This window comes from Antechinus flavipes, chromosome 1 (genome assembly GCF_016432865.1).
Source record: "Antechinus flavipes isolate AdamAnt ecotype Samford, QLD, Australia chromosome 1, AdamAnt_v2, whole genome shotgun sequence".
Classification (NCBI taxonomy): Eukaryota; Metazoa; Chordata; class Mammalia; order Dasyuromorphia; family Dasyuridae; genus Antechinus; species Antechinus flavipes.
The window spans coordinates 241,124,757-241,142,474 of record NC_067398.1 but is presented as its reverse complement, the minus strand read 5'-3'; the positions used below and the strand labels follow the sequence as shown (position 1 = coordinate 241,142,474).

The window sequence follows — 17,718 nt, the reverse complement described above, 5'->3', positions numbered from 1 at the left end:
AAGGCAGATCTCAATGGTTCCTGAACAAAAGTGGGACCTGGATTACTTTATACTCAAAAGAGTAAAAGAGGGGTTGGCTGGCTAGGAGGGGAAGGACATTAGGAGAAATTTTGATTTAAAAAAAAAAAAAGCAAATAATATCAATAAAAACTTATTTTTTAAAAATGGCAAAGAATTCCTTTTCCTCTTTATAAATTCAGTTGTTTCAGATAAAGATGACCTCACATGCTTTTAGAGGAAGTGTGGCAAAGGGAAAAATATATATATACAAATTGGTGTCAAAGGATTTAGCTTCAAATTTCAGCTTTTTGACATTTATCATTATTATTTTAATGAAGCTAGAAAAAATTAGTTTCAATAGTTGACATTGAAATTTCTAATAACATAGTTTTTGATTTGCTTTTTACAAAGTTGAATTAAGTGACTTATTTCCAAAGTTTTCACTAATATTACAAGTAATTTATTCTAGAACCAACTGGGAAAAAACTATTTTCCTTTCTTTCCTTCCCTCCCCCATGCTTCATTTTTAGTTTTGTTTTGTAGAACAAAGACTCATTTTTTCTAGTTTTTGGGCAATAATGCATTTTATCTAATGGGTGAAGTTTTACTAGGATTGTACAAATTATTGTCTGAGTTATACTATTGTTTATAAATGTTTTCTTTCAAAATGTTGCATATTTAAATTCTACCTTTCAACTTTATAGATTCTAGATACATTTTCTTTGTACAAATATAGACTTGCAAAATCCATTCCTCACAAAAGATACTAAAATTCCAAATGTGGCGCTTAAATTGTTTGATTATATTCTTTTTTTTTTTTTTTTTTTTTTTGCTGAGACAACTGGGGTTAAGTGTCTTGCTCAGGGTCACACAGCCAGGAAGTATTAAGTGTCTGAGGTCAGATCTGAACTTAGGTCCTCCTGACTTCAGGGCTGGTGCTCTATCCATTGCACCACCTAGCTGAGCTGATACTCATTTTTTAAAGGGCAAATAAAATGATGTTATTTTTGTGATACTTAAAAAGCCCCAGGAATTCATCATCACTCTTATATTTTATATTTTTAGAACTTGAAGCTCTCAATATGGAAACACTGATGTCTGCTGTCTACTCCTGGATAAAAAACCCCCCAAATTCCCTAGAAACAGACGACTTGGAAAGTGCTGAGGAAATCCCTATTTTAATCATTGAAGGTTTCCTTCTGTATAATTATAAGTAAGCATATCATCCTACTATTGATTCCAAATAGACAAATAAAACTTGAGAACTAAATATGTTTTCATCTTAGGCCTCTTGATACTGTATGGAATAAAAGCTATTTTTTGACCATTCCATATGAAGAGTGCAAACGAAGAAGAAGGTAAGATTTAAAATTACATTCTCTGCATTGTGTGTGGGTTGGTGGGTGGGTGGATGTGGGTGGGTGTGTAAAAATACTTGATCATCAATTAGTATTTTTCAGTCACCTCTTTCAAGTCTTTACTTGAAGGTACTTGTTATATATGTCACTATTTATGATACAGAGAAATCTTAGCTTTTGGCTCTAAAGAGAGAAAGGTTTTGGTTAGGTTAGTTTGTTTTGATTTCTACTGTCTATTCATTAACAATGCTGAATTTAAAATAATGTTCATTCAGGGACCCCTGCAAAAACTTTTTCTTTCTTATTCTTTAGGCTGTAGACCTAAAATTTGTAGCTATAATATGTTGAAATCAGAAATGTTGATATACTGATAAATGCTTAACAACTGGTTCTCCAGGGAGAAATAAAAGGATGCCCAATATACTTTTAAATTTCATTTGTGTTATTATTATTTTCTCTGTCACTTCCTTAAATCTAGATGCTTCAGTAAATGAATAAAGTAAATAAATAAATGACACCCTAATTTAAATAAATTAACAAATAAACAAACAAGCAAATAAATAAATAAATCATATATAAATCATGATATCACTTGTTAATTACCATGGTGCAAATGCTCTGTCAGTAGGAGTCAATTGCAGCTGGTGCCAGCACCTATCTGACAGAAATCTTTGAATCACATAGTTTAAGATCATTCTGCTTTGACTTTGGTGATACTTAGTTTCCCTAAAACTGGATTTCTCTAATGTTCCCTCCTGAGTCCCCATCTTCTACCACATCATTGTTTTTTTAATTTAAAACTTAAATAGAAAATGGAAAAAAAAATTGTCATGTTCACAGCCTAAGAGAGAATTCAAAATATGTAACAAATTTTCTTTTCAAGAGAGCAGATGTAATAATAGAACACATTGTATTCAGAACTGTCCATTTTTGTTTCTTTGTATTTCTTTTGTTGTTTACTGTGCACTTTTTATGTTATTCTTTTTTCTTTCCCTTTTCTTTACTTCCGTCTTCCCCAAGCAGGTTACAGTTAAGCACAGATACATTTATGTAAACATACACACACATATACATACACTTACATATGCATTATCTCTTATTTCCCTTCCTGATAACTTTAACTTTACTACTACCTCCTAACTTGCCTTGCTATTACTTAACCTCCCACCTATCACTCCCCCAAGGATCCTTTCTGAATTCTCTCCCCCTACTCTTTCCCTCCCTGTTTATCCATTTCTTATTAATGTATAAACCTATTCTCTATTGATCTATACACCCTTCTATATTCTACTTTATCCTGTTCCCTCCCCCTCTTATTTAATAGATTTTAATGGGTATTATATTTTTCTAAGTAAATATATTTGTGTGTGCACATGTGTATGTTCACGTTCTTCCCTCTTTAACCTATTCCCAATGTGAGTAGAATGTCAGAACTACCAACCCTCCTCCCCCATCTAATTCATCTATATCTCTTTTTGCTCTTGCACCTTATTCATATATGATAATTACTGTTTTTACCTTTTCCTATATGAGTTTGCTTTTTCACACTATACTCAGTTCTATCCCAATCTTCTTTTGAGCTGCCCAATTATATATAGTTTATATTTCCACATAAAAAAAACATGAAACATTTTGTCTTTATTGAGTTCCTAAAAATTAGTCTTTGATATTGATTCTTATATTTCAAATTTTTGATTCAGTTCAGTTTATTTGAAAGAAAATCCTGAAAATCTGACAGTTCATATTGAATGTTCTTTTTTTCCCCATTCAATATTATTCTTAATTTTGATGAATATAATAGTTTTAGCCACAATCTTAGAGCTTTTGATTATCATTTTAGAGGATTCCAGGATCTACAATCTTCTATTGTAGCTGCTGATGGATCTTGTGTGATTCTAATTCTAACTCCAGAATATTTGAGTTGTTTTGCTGTTGTTGTTTGTAAAATTTTTTCTTTGATTTGGCAGTTTAGCAGTAATGTTCCTATATGTTTTCCTAGTACAATCTCTTTCAGGTAGTGATCAGTGGATTTTTTTTTATTTCAATTTCCCCTCCTATTCTATCACTTCAGGACAATTTTCTTTAATTATTTCTTATATTATTATATCAAGGTTCTTTTTTTGGTTATAACTTTCAAATACTCCAATTCTTAAGCTTTCTTTTTAGATCTGTTGTTTTTCTTATGAGATATTTCACATTCTCTTCTGTTTTTTCATTCTTGATATTTAGTTTTATTATTTCTTGATCTCTTAAAACTTCATTGGCTTCCCCTTGTCCAATTCTAATTTTCTGTCATTTTCTTCCCTACGCCTCAATCTCCTTTTCTAATAAAATTTTTTTCCTTAATCTCTCTCATTTAATTTTAAAGGTTTTTTTTAGTTCCTCTATGAATTATTTTTTGGGCAGGTAATCATTTAACATTATACTTTGGGATAGAAGAAACTTTTTTTTACTTCAGTATCCTTGAAGAGTAACTTCAGGTCTTCCTATTCCCATAGTACTTTCCTATAAATGGGTTCTTTCTCTTTTGCCTGCTCATTTTTTCTTTTTTGTTTAATGAGCTTGTTAGTATAATCACCTGTAGTCTTGGAGTGGGGGAATTGCACCTCTGCCTTTTACATCCTCCTTCAGTTATCTCCTCTAGTCTGGACCCCAAAACCAACTTTGTCCTCCTGTAAGTGCTCACAGCAAGCAGCTTCCTGCCTTGCTGCTTCTGCACTTATCAGAGCTGTTGGTTCCATCTCACCCAGGACTGAATCTAAGCAGCACAGGGAGGCCTGGCATTGCTTATCAGGAGAAGTTTTCTCATTCTTCCCAGATTCAGACCTCCCCACCCCCCTCCACCCCATTCCTCACATTTTCCCAGAGGTAAAAGTTTTATGGTTCAGGCTGAGGCTACCTTCCAAGCCAACTATCCTCAGGACTCTCTGCTTACTGTTTCAGTGGAGCTAGTCTGGAGGTGTTTATACCACTGTTCTACCCCAAGTCTTACTTTATGAATTTTTCACTAACACTAAGTTTTAAATAATATACACTAAACCTTTTTAATTATTAAAATTTTTTTAGTGTCAGAAAACAGTTTGGAAAAAATATATTTGGGATAAATTAATGTCTATTAAAGCTATTTTGTTAAGGTACATTTTATAGCTTTCATCCTCCAAACATTATCTCCATTATATCTTCAAAAATATATCCTGCTATTAATCATTTCTTTTATATAAATGGGGGGAAAGGAGAGTAAGCATGATATAGCAAATAGCAGCTGGTCTTGGAATCAGGAAGATTTGGGGCTATTATTTCATTAGGCATGTGATTTTAATTCTCAGTGCTAAGACCATTGGAAGAGGAACTTATTTACTGGGAGCCTCTTCTACTGAAGAAATCTCTGCTCTGTTTTGGGTTGTTGCTGTTTTTTTTTTTTTTTTTTTTTTTTTTAAGGACCCTTCTCTTTCCTGATCATTTACATTCCACTTAGCATATACCAGTTTGCATAATTGAATATGTGCCTATACATGAACATATGAACATATACACACACACAAACAAGTATATACATGTATCTATAAAACCGACCATATTTTTTTTTAATAGCACCAGGGTCTATGAACCACCAGATCCTCCAGGATACTTTGATGGGCATGTGTGGCCAATGTATTTAAAACACAGAAGAGAAATAGAAGACATCAAAAGGAATATAGGTATGTGATAATTCTGTTCTTCCCTGTTATCCTAAAACCATTATCTCCCTATTCTGGAGTATCAGTGCTACTGGAGAGTAAAATGAGACTTTTAGGGAGAAAGAAGCCAAATCCTTAACCAGCCCATTTATAATTTGCAGCCCAAAACAGAAATTAGTCAAAGTTTAGTCCAACTACAAAGATAATATTCTTAGTTACCTTTATATGTTGATACTTACTGCTATTTCTTTTTGGTCAATGTATTTTCCAACATCATTTCTCCTTAAATGAGAAGATAAAATTTAGTAATTTTCTATCTTAAGGAGATTTTTCTGGACAACTTTACCATGGATAACTTTTACCTCATGGCCAAAATAGTATTGCCCTTTAGGCTTCATCACCTTGTTTCTAGGACACTGGCTATTTTGGTCTCTGTTCCTAATGTTCTGACTCTTGCCAAAAGCCAATTAATATTAGGGCAGCCCTGAATGCCCAATTCAGGAAACAGAGGAGAGTAGAAATAACTTTGAAATCTGAAGATAAAAGGACCTCATTCAAATTGAAGTCTGTTGCTTAAAAGTTGTGTGATGCTGTACAAGTTATTTAAACTTGCTGACCCTCAGTTTCCTAATTTTTGATATCTATTATATTCATGCACATAATATATTATATAATGTTATATATGTGTGTATTTGTACTTGCTAACTCACAGGGTTGTGAGAAAAAGTGATTTGTAAATCTTAAACTATTATTCAAATAAAAATTTTTGTTAGTAAGAGGTGAGAAAAAGACAGTTGAACAGAAGTAGGGGGATGGGTATTCCCCTTCTCTTCCTATACCTCCAAGTAGCAGGGCAGCAATTTTTAATTTAACCATTTGTCCTAGCAGTATTAAAGAATATTTTTCCAAGAAGCCTCTGATGGCAACCACTGTTACCATTTTAAAGTGGGGAAGGAGGAGCAGGGGAGAGAAATGTCTGCACAGGAGAATTATGCAGAAAAAGCATTTTTTTCCTTAAGCTGTTCTTAAAACATTGTTAAGTGATGAGAGAATGACTTAAATAAATTATTCTATCCCCTACTTTCAAAATGATAATTTATGTCCTGATCTTGAAACTGAATAGGATCTTTTTTCTTTCATCTCTCCATCCTCTCTCTCCCTCTTACACCACCCCCCATCTCCTTTCCCTCAACCTTCTTCTTTTTTCCCACCTTTCACAAATATTTTCATTTCTCACTTATTTTCCAGTCCTTCATCTTCACACCCTTCCTCGTGTGCAATTCTGCTCTGGTTGAGTTTTTTAAAAGATAAGTATATTCCAAATCATGAAAGGAAGCATTTGAATTTTTTTTAAATTAAGCCTCCCTCCTCTTGTTTGTTTCAGCTTGTGGAACCATGAGGATAATCCCCAAACTAGAATATCTGCTTAAATCTGTTTCTCTTTTTTCTCATTTTCCCATAAACCACTACTACTTTTTAACTTTTTATGCTCAGATATCAAGCAGGTAAACATCAGCTTAAATATGGGCTTGTGTCCAGGTTTAGAGTTGCAGAAAAGATGAAAATCACTACACAAGCCATTTGATAGATTTGCTTTGTTTTGTTTATGCCTGGCTTTCCTGTGGCTCTCCCCTTAATAATATTTGATTTTGCAAGGTATAGAGAAACAAATCTGACAGAAGTACACAGAAGACTAAGAAAAAAGAAGAGCCCTACATATTTTCTAATGTTAAATATTTACTGAGAGAGACCTATGACCTCCTTATGCTCCAGACTCCAATTTCATTGATTTAGTACTAAAGATTATTACAGAGATCTGTCTTATTCAAGTCCAAAGGAGAGAACGGACAAATAAGCTTTATATAATTCAATTAACACATTTATCAGTCATAAAGTACAATCCATATGAAATTCAAATTAATGAACATTACTCCCTCACTCTCCCCCCACCCCCCCTTTCCAAAAATAAATAAATAAATAAAACGTTAAAAAGTATAAATTATCTTGGCAAGAAAATCTTTGAACCAATTTTCTCCATCTTCCAAGACAGTAAGCTGAGATTTATGACCAGCTGTGTCAGCTTGGCTGTGGTTCTGCTTGGATGACTTGGCTGATTTAAAATAGATTTTTTATGGCTATAATCATGTGTTCTTTATTTAAGTAAATTGGCATTAGAGAAAGATGTCAATTTTGTCAAATGAGATAATGTGTGTGATATAAAGCTATTGTTTCTGTTTTTAACAATAACAACAATAATAAATTTCTCCATTGAAGCCCCACTCTTATGAACCAGTAAGGATATGGAGGTGATCCTGTGTTGACAAAAGCTGTGACAACTGTGTTTGAGGCTGATACTGCTAAATTGGAAAGGCTTCAAATATAGTCTCAGCAACAGATTATATGCTGGGTTTGGACAGGCTCAACACTAGAGGGCTGGCCCTAGTGGTGAATTCTGGCCTCAGCAATTCTCAATTCATCCACAAAGATACTCATGGAATTTCTGTCTTTATCTATAGAAATCGTGGCTTAAAGAAATAGTCAATTATTCATCATCCTTTTTCTTAATATTCTTAGCAGCTTCCTAAAATAAGCCTCCTTTTAAGTTTTCATAATCCTGAAGAGCTCAACAGGTCAGTGTTTCATTTTTTCTTTTCTCTTAGTTTATTTAGATGGGACAAAATCTGAGGAAGACCTTTTTTCACGGGTCTATAATGACCTGATAGAAGAACGAGAAAAACAGAAATGTGAGTACAGTCCTTTTAAATGGGGTTGGGGAGAAAAAGAAGAGGCCTAATACCTCTATCTCTGACTTCCCCACATGGTTTTGTAACCTGTTTTTGTGAAGCAAAGTTAAACATATTAGGACATCGAAGAAAAGCTTGGGAAATTGCCTTTAGACTTAGGAGTTCTTAACTTGTGATCCATGAACTTGTATTTATAATATTTTGATATCTATATTCCAATATAATTGATTTCCTTTGTAATTCTATGCGTTTTATATTATGCACTTAAAAACTTAATTTCAAAGAGCATTTATATAAGCTTCACTGCAATACCAAAGGGCTTCTTGACAGAAAACAATTAAAACTGCCTGCTAGGTGCTGAATACATACCATGGTAGGTGCTTAATAAGTGCCTATAGAGGTAAATCACCAAATAAGGGAGCAGCACTTGAAGAGATTGAGATGGTGTTGATTATCAAAGTTGAATCACCTGAGAGGATTTCATGTGATGAAATCCTGAAGAATGCATGATGTTCATGGACACCTAGCAGATCAACTGTTGAGAAAGTTAGCTGGAAAAATCTGAGACCATCCCAATTTGTTCCTTTCTTCAAGGTCACAAGTGATCTTTTTATTGCTAAATCTTTTTTAAATCTTCATTCTTCTAGACCTCTCCATAGAATTTTTACACTCACCTTTTTGGTCTATTTTCCATTTGGGTATTCTCTATTTCTTAGGTGTTCAAGACACCATTCAGTTGTGGTTCTTCTCTTCTTACCCATAGTACTAATCCTTCTTGATCTCTTTTGCAGGATTGTCACCCTTATGCATGCTTGTGTCCCAATACTCTATCCTGGGCCCTCTCCTCTCCTCTGTGTCTCCTCAGATACAGAATTCATTATCTTTCCCCCTAAATCCCAACCTTCTTCTTATTTTCCTATTTCCATCTTAGAGCACCACCTTTTTTTCCCAATCAATCAGCCTAGAAATTATCCTGAAATCTTCATTCTCATTCACTGCCCCTATCTATTTACTTTCTAGACCTCAAAATTCCACCTCCTCAGTGTCTATCACATCACCTACTTAACTACTCATACCACAATTCCTTAATCCAAGTCCTCAATACCTCTTGCTTAGTGTATCTCAAAAAACTCATAATGGACTCACTCTATCCAACCTCTCCACCTTTTCAACCATTCTTCATTTTATCAAATTGATATTCCTAAAGCACAGATATGACTGTGACCCCTGCTCAAGAAACTTGAATGATTTCCTTTTACTTTTAGATTCAAATGTAAACTCCTTTCTTTTTTCTTCTATTCTTTTCTCTTCTCTTTCTCTCTTTTTCTTAGCATTTAAAACCCTTCATAAAATGATTCCAGCCTTTCTTTCCAAATTGATTACATGTTATTTCTCTTCGTTCACTCTATACTCGAGCCATACTGACCTATTTAACTGTTCCTCATAGTCAACATTCCATCTCCTGACCCAATAACTTTGTACACAGCTTCCCTCCATGCCTGGAGAGCTTTCTTGTCCTCAACTTACCCCTTAGTTCTCTTTTGGACTCAGCTCAAATGGTATCTATTTTAAAAAGATTTTTCCTGATTTCTCAACTTATTAAGACCTCTCCATCACTAAATTTATTTTGTATGTATTTATGTTTACTTGTCTGTAAACATACTTTATCTCCTGCTAGTGTTTCACTTTTCAAATTTGTAAATTCCATTTTGGCATAATAATAAATTCTTAATTAAAAGATCATTTGTTTTCTTGCTTTTCCATCTGATTATGTATCTTTTTCCTGATGATATGTATTGTTATTCAGTCATTTTTCAGTCGTGTCCAACTCTTTGTGACCCCATTTGATGTTTTGTGGGCAAAGTTACTGGAGTTGTTTGCCATTTTCTTCTCCAGCTCATTTTATAGATAAGGAAATTAAGGCAAACAGAGTGAAGGGACTTTCCCAGGATCACATAGTTAGTAAGTGTCTGAGCCCAGATTTCAGCTCATGAAGATGAGACTTCCTGACTCCAAACCTGGCATTCTATCTACTGTGTTACTCACCCTCACTAAATCTCAGTCTACCTCAGTTTTTTCAACTGTAAAATAATGATCATAGCACCTACTTGCTTGGGTTGTTGGTGAGAATGAAATGAAGTAATATTTGTAAAGTGTTGAACACAGTGCTTGGCACACAGTAGGTACTTGTTTCCTGTGAGGAAAATGTGATTTATGATGCCCATTTTGCAGCTCATGAGGGTAAATGATTTGCTTAGGGTCACACAACTAGTGTATATGTGAGGAAGGATTTGTTCTCAGATCTTCCTAACTCCAAAATCTATGCTCTTTGTAGTGTCCCATCAGGTGTCTCTAATCTTCATTATTATTGTTGATGATTTGCATTATTATAATTCACATGATATGGTGCTTTACATTTTATAAAGTGCTTTCCACATTGTAGCCCAAGGAGAGAATAAAGGAAGTGCAAGCATCCCAGCCAGTTTTTGTGCCCTATTTCAGTTGCCCTGAGCACTTAACAAACATGGCTGGGTGCCAAAAGGCCATCTGAGGGCAATTTCTCTATGTGCCTACTCTTTTCTTGCTCCTCCCAGGAGGCTGGCAATGAAAGTTGCATCTGTGCAGCTTTTCACTTAACTGCCTCCCAAGTGTGTTTACTTCCCCACCATTCACCAACATGGCTTAAAAAAAATTAATGGAGGAGAAGGAGAATGAAGAAAAATTTCCCAGGAGTGCCACAAATGACACAAATCATTTTCTAAAATCACCTCTATAATATAATACAGACAGTAACTTGTCAATGGTGCCCTTAAATTTGGAAATGTTAGGGAAATTCTACCCACTTTTCCTGTTCTAGTCTGGAATCCTGAAATAGTAAATAATCTTTTCTTCCTTCCTCCCTTCCTCCTTCCTTCCCTTTTCTCTTCTTTCCTTTCCTCCCCTTCTTCCTTCCCTCCTTCCCTTCTTCCTTCCCTCCTTCCCTGCTTCCCTCCTTCCTTCCTTCCTTCCTTCCTTTCTTACTTCCTTCCTTCCATCTTTCATGCCATTCACCCAGAGAATCAGGGAAAAGAGATGATTATAGAATTGTTTCATCTATTGCTTAAAAATTACCCCTGACCATACTTGTCTTTCTTGGTCTCCCAGGCCCATCACATATTATAGACTTAAGAAATTTTTATTGACTGATTGACCGTGTGTTAGGCTACTTATTATAAATAAATGTAAAAAAGCAGAGATAATTTACAGACCATCCTGCCATAAAAATACAAGCAAACAATATAGATATGAACAGAAACTTTAATCATATCTTGGATAATAAGGGGGTCGAAGAACAAAAAATGTCCAAAGGCAGAACTTAACCACAAAATGTACTGGTGACATATTGTAAGAGAGTATGAGCACCTGTCTTTCATCTGGGCTCAGCTTGGGGCATTTCAGAGTGCAGGTGCCACATTAAAATCACTCATGATTGTTACTGAGTTACTGAGTGCTAAATTTATCCCTTTGCTTCCTAAGATATTCATGAATATTCAGCTTAGCCTTTGAGGCTGTTTCCTCCTTTATGATGATGAATCTGAGTCAGTAAAACTATTGCTGGCAGACTAGAGATTATACTGTAACCCAGTAAGCATTTCAGTTGTTTAATCAGTTGCTCCCTCTTAAAACTGCACCTTCTGTAAAGTCAACTCTTGTTGATGACAGTAATACAGAACATGCAATAGTGTCTCTAGATAGAGTGAAACCATTACATGATTTAAAAGAAAAGAGTTGTTATAATTCTTTGAAAAGAAAAGCATCCTATTATAGGGCCTAATCCTGCAATAATAAAACTGAAAGAAAGTACAACTTTGATTAATTATAATGCACAGCCTTTGCCCAGGAGAGCTAATGATGAAACTCTTTGCCCCAGTAGAGAGGTAGGGAACACAGATACAAGCTTTTTCAGATGCTATCACTATGTCATAATGCTGAAATGCTTAGATGTTTGCCCTTGTTACAAAGAAGGATCATCAGTGTCCATGTATGTGTATCATAGTGTGAAAGTGAATTAAAAATATAAGGCTTTGTCATAAAAACATAGTCACTATAACTTTGTGGTTTCTATTCAGTCAGGTACACAACTAAGTATTCTCCACTAACAACTGCTCTTTTGCTTTTTTCCCTAAAGGTCTGCAGATAACTCCCAAGGTACCTTCCAACTCAACATCTAGGATCCTATGAATAACATCAAAATCGGGGATTCATCAGAGTTCTTTTTAATATGGATCAGAAAAATCTAAAAAACGCTATTCAGTCACATAACCAAGAGAATGATAATATGGTCACCACTAGAGTGTAAAAGAAAAAATTCTAGATGATTTCAGATTACTAAAATGACCAGTCTTGGTTCCAGAAGACTGATGTTGAAATATGCTTTTCTTATCTTGGCAGAGAGATGATGGATTAAAGGTATGGAAAGCTGCATATCTGTAAATGCCATTAACTGATGGTTAGTGTGTTGGGGGTCAAAGGATGGGAAAGGCCTTGCTCAACATGTTTTTTTTTTTTTTTTTTTAATGAGAGTATTTATATGGGAGTATTAAGAAATGACAATGATGTAGGAAAAAATTAAAATCATCAATAGAATATTGAAAGAGAGTGAACCAAAATTATTTTTATTCTAAAAGTTCAGTATCTTGATATTGTCAGCTCCAACTGAGTCTTAGCTCTGATGGTGTGAAGCACATATGAAAAGGAGTTAGCCTCCAAAAGTCTTTAAGCAAATAAAAGTATCATCTTCCACCATCTGCATGCACCAAGTCCTCCACAACTTCCCTACTCCCTGCCATGTGCTCCTGTCTCTGTTTTAAAAGACATTTCCCTTGTCTTTACTACTCATTGAAATCATCAATACAATCACTGTCCCTCAGCTTCAGTGCCAAAAGTCTAGAAAGAAGAATTTACATTTGCTATTTTCTTTGATTCCTTTCTTTGCAATCTGACTTCTATATTTCTTACTCTACTAAAACAGTTTTTTTCAAGGTTACTAAGGAATATAAACTCAATGGCTCCTTGTAGATCCTAATCCTTCTTGACTTTTCTTATTTGGACAATTCCTCTTTTTTGATAGCTGCACTTGCTTCTCCAACACTGGGCTCTCATTTCTCTGACCATTTCTGTCCTTTGTCTTTTGTTAGTTTCTTCTCTGGTATTTTAATGTAGATGTCTCCCAAATGTCTGTCCTTGCCCCTCATATTTTCTCTTCCTATATTTAATGATGTCATCCATTCCTCTGTTTTCATTTACCACCTCTCTAGATGAAACCCAAACTGTATTTTTCTCAACCTCTCCCTAAAACTTCTACCTTACAGTCCTAACTTTTGCTAGCTGTCTCTCCTTGGGTAGCTTGGCAGTGCTTTAAATTCAAATGTTAAAAGCTGAACTCTTGTTCTCCAAAATTTATCCTTCCTCCTTTGTTTTTCTTTGTTTCACTTGATGGTGTCTCCATCCTCCTAGTTGCTCAATTTAAGTATCTTAAAATTTAACTCTTTCCTAACATTAACCCTCACAATACATACCCAGTCATTTGCCACTTTAATTTTATCTTCACAATATCTGTCTAGCCCAGTCCCTCCTTTCCACTTCTAAACTGCACTTATTTATTCTCTTATTTATTTTTACTATTGTAATAAATATTATAACTAACTTGTCTTCCTGCCTCCAATCTATCACTGCTGCTCTGATAGTTTTCCTCATACATCACTCTGATCGTATTCTTAAAGCTTCTGCAGTTTCTTTTATCTAACACCAAATCAAATATAAATTCCTGTTCCTAGCATTCAAGTCTCTCCACAATTTGGTTCCAACCTACACCCACTTTTCATTATAGTCTTATCTTCCAACTAAACTGGTCTATTTTCTTCCTGCCTTCTCTTATCTCCATTGCCTTTGCTCACACAATTCCTTATATCAGCAATATCCTATTTGAATTTTCACCTATTTGATGGATCCACCTTCAAAACCCAATTTAGGTGCCTCCTCCGTTTACAAACCTCAATCCCAAGTGAAAATGATGCTTCTCAGATTTCTCCTACGACTTTGGCTAAACCTGTTTATTTATGTTGATTATTTGTGTTAATCATCTCCCTACTAGATTTTAAGAATAAATTTTGTATGTCTCCAGCACGTAGCACAATGTCTGTACACATTAAGCACTTAATAAATATTTCCTGAAATTGATTGTCTTGTCTGTTCATCTAGATTCTTTATGCTCTTCTCCCTTTCCTCAACATACTGATTTCTAGTGTAAGTACCAAAATGTGAATCAGTTCAAATAGTCTGGAAAACAATTGGGAATTGTTTGTTTTTTTTTTTTTAAGTGACTACTAAATTGTCTAACTCCTTTGACCTAAATATCTACCTAATAAATTTCTATCCCACAGAAGTTAAAGATGGAACAGAAAGTCCCAAATAAATGCAAAGATATTAATATTACTTTTTGTGCTGTCTTTTCTAATAATAACTAGAAACAATGTAGGTATTCATTGACTGGTAAATTACTAAATATTATTGGTGAATGTCGCACATGGTATAATAGAATATCATTTTGCCATAAGAAATAGCAAATATGAGGAATTCAGAGAAGTGAGGGAAAAAATAAGCTGATCCCAAGTAAAATCAGCAGATCTAGGAAAAAAAGATATACAATAACACAACAGTGCAACTCAGGAAAAAAAAAAAAACGAACTTTGTAAAATTTTGCTGACATGCTCTTTGCAAAGAATTGAGAAAATTCATCTCCTTTTCTTCATTGCAGAAGTAGTGGATTGTAAAAGTGGACCATTACATTAATATAACATCACTGTGTGGTTTGTTTTACTTGAAATTTTATTTTTCTGTTCTTATAAGGAAAGGCTTTCTTGGTAGAGGGAGAGCAAAGCGTTACTCAGAAATTAATGGGATTTTTAAAAAAAGAAAAGGTAGTCCGTAACTCTCTTATCCCTGGGCTATTTTAATCACATTTTGATAATTTCAGGCTAATTTCCTGGTCAGATCTTGACACACAAGCCATTCCAACCCCATAGTGATCCAATCAATAACTACCTTTACCAAAATAGTTTAAACTATTTGAAATAATGAACATTTGATATAATAAACTTTCAGTCATCCATGATACTCATGTTATCATTTGCCTCAGGTAAACAGATAGACTCAATTTTTTGACAATATTGGCAGCTATCTATCAAGAAGTGGCTGGAAGAATATGGACATGTATCCAAAAGTTTAATGTCCTATTATGTCATTGTGCTATGTTGAACTTTTATTGAAAATAAGCTTTACCATCTGACTTAATTTAAAAGAAATTGTAAGATTGTCCATATCCTACAATATGGTCACTTCCACTTTTGGAATTATACAAAATTGTCCATAGCCTACAACCTGGTAATTCTACTTATGGAAAAATATTCCAAAAAAATCACATTTTTAAAAAAGATATTTATAACATGCCATTTATAATAATGAAAAACTGGAAACAACCAAAATGTAAGACAATGGAAATAAGAACTAAGCAAATTAGCTGAGTAATACAATGTTAATACATGAAAAGAATTCTATAAAGTGATGTTAGGGAACGAGAAGAGCACACAAACAAAGATGTTCACTTATTTTTGGCCAAATCTGTGTCTTCATTAATATAGGGAATTTTCATTGAGAAAATTCACTCTACAAAGCATGCTGGCACCTGCTCTGTAATTTATAGTCCAAGAGAGTTTCCTGAGGCACTGAGAGATTAAATGACTGCCTCCAAGTAATACAGCCAGTTTTTGTCAGAGGCAGAGCTTTCAAATTGAGTTCTTTCTGGCTCTAGTGTTCACCATATTTCATAGCCTCTCTGATTATCACTATATAAAATCCATAATAATAACTGGTAACATACTAAGGTTTATAAAGCATTCACTTTTATCTACTCATCCTCACCTATGATATAAGGGGTATTATTTATGGGGTATGATATAAGGTTCAGGCTTGGGAGGAAGGAGAGAGATAATTAGGAATTCAAAATGCAACAAATAAATATATTTTTTGAAATAGATGGGAAGACTGAAGCTAAGAAGATAAAGATTTCCTCCAAATTTTATAGCTATTTGGTACAAGAGGAATAATTCAAACTCAGGTTTTTCTTCTTCCAGGTACAATATATTCAATTGCTGACATAGCTATTTTTATAAAACGAAACAAAAAATATTTGAAATAATGGCATTTTACTTTTTTCTTTAAAGTGACAATCATAATTTTAAAAAATCATATTTCAAACATGAGCTTTTTTTCTCTAGGCTAACAATCTGATGGCAGCTAGACAGTACAGTACATAGATCATCAAGAGTTAGGAGGACTTAAATTCAAATCCGGCCTTGGATACTTACTAACTCTATGACTCTGGCTAGTATCTTTGCCAAGAAAACCCACAAAGAATCAAACACAACTGAAATGACCCAACAAAAGCAATCTGTAAAGTTGCATGGTAATATGCATTTAGCAGAGTTTAGATTAAACTTTAAGATTATCTTCAAGCCTAGTAGTATTTTAAACTTTTCTTTAAAAGAAAATTTGTGGTTTTGCCCACCTGCATTTTTTTATTTCCTTCACAGGCTAATTGTACAATATTTCAGTCCGATTCTTTTTGTACAGCAAAATAACGGTTTGGACACGTATACTTATTTTGTATTTAATTTATACTTTAATACATTTAACATGTATTGGTCATCCTGCCATCTAGGGGAGAGGGTGGGGGGAAAGAGGGGAAAAATTGGAACAAAAGGTTAACAATTGTCAATGCTGTAAAATTACTCATGCATATAATTTGTAAATAAAAAGCTATTTAAAAAAATTTTTTAAAGAAAATTTGCATTTATAGCAGTTCTTTTTGTGGTGGCAAAGAAATGGAAAATGAGGGGATGCCCATCAAATGGGAAATGACTGAATAACTTGCGATATATGATTGTAATGGAATACTACTGTGCTGTAAAAAATAAATGATGAGCTCAGTGGTTTTAGGAAAACATGTTAAGATTTGCACAAAATAATGAACAGCAAAATGAGCAGAACCAATAGAACATTGTATACAGTGACAGCAACATTGTTTAAAGAGCAATTCTGAATGATTAAGTTATTCTAAGTACTATAAAGGAAGACTTTCTCTACTTCCAAAAACAGAACTGCTATATATTTTATAGTTATACATATATATTTATGTTAATATTAATTGTTTTTTGTTTTTGTTTTTGTTTTTTTGCTAAGGCAATTGGGATTAAGTGACTTGCATAGACTCACACAGCTAGAAAGTAGTGAGGCCAGATTTGAACTGAGGTCCTTCTGATTTCAGCATTGGTACTCTATCTACTGCACCACTTAGCCTGCCCCTTGTATCAATATTGATTGTCTTTGGTTCAGTCTTGGGAGGAAGGAGAGAGACAATTAGAAATTCAAAATGCAACAAATAAATATATTTTTTGAAATGGTCTACAACCTAAGAGACCTTTTGCACTAGACACAAAAGCAAGCATTATGAATGTCAGCTAGTATACCTTTCTCAGAAAAGGGTATCTATTCTCTTACATATTTTTATGTAAGACTTTAAATAACTTTAAATTCTATTTTCATATGTTAAGAAGAATTGCACATATTTAATCTATATCAGATTGCATGCTGTCTTGGGAAAGAGGGAGGAAGAGACATAAAAATTTGGAACACAAAGTTTTGTAAAGGTGAATGTTGGAAACTATCTTTGCATGTATTTGGAAAAATAAATAATAAAAAATTTTCTACTTCCCTGGTCACAGCTTTCTAAAAGAAAAATAAAGATTCTACAGAGAATCTGGGTCTTTGTAAGTATTAAAGTGGATGTTGACTTTATTTTTTAATTTTTTTCCAAGTACATGTAAAAATAGTTTTCAACTT

At 33.9% G+C, this 17,718-nt stretch overlaps 1 protein-coding gene across 2 annotated transcripts in view; it reads left to right on the top strand.

The window, feature by feature from the left end:
• Positions 1-13,998, top strand: part of NMRK1 (nicotinamide riboside kinase 1) — a 31,964-nt gene extending 17,966 nt beyond the window's left edge. Inside the window, exons 6-10 of one of the 2 annotated variants that reach the window (XM_051998564.1) lie at positions 1,066-1,213; positions 1,314-1,358; positions 4,950-5,056; positions 7,696-7,779; positions 11,948-13,998. In XM_051998564.1, coding sequence (XP_051854524.1) covers positions 1,066-1,213; positions 1,314-1,358; positions 4,950-5,056; positions 7,696-7,779; positions 11,948-12,000 — 437 coding nt within the window. In that variant the 3' untranslated portion in view covers positions 12,001-13,998. Of the gene's footprint in view, positions 1-1,065; positions 1,214-1,286; positions 1,359-4,949; positions 5,057-7,695; positions 7,780-11,947 lie in introns of both variants that reach the window. The other variant, XM_051998558.1, reaches the window with a different exon arrangement.
• Positions 13,999-17,718: the final 3,720 nt, after the last annotated feature.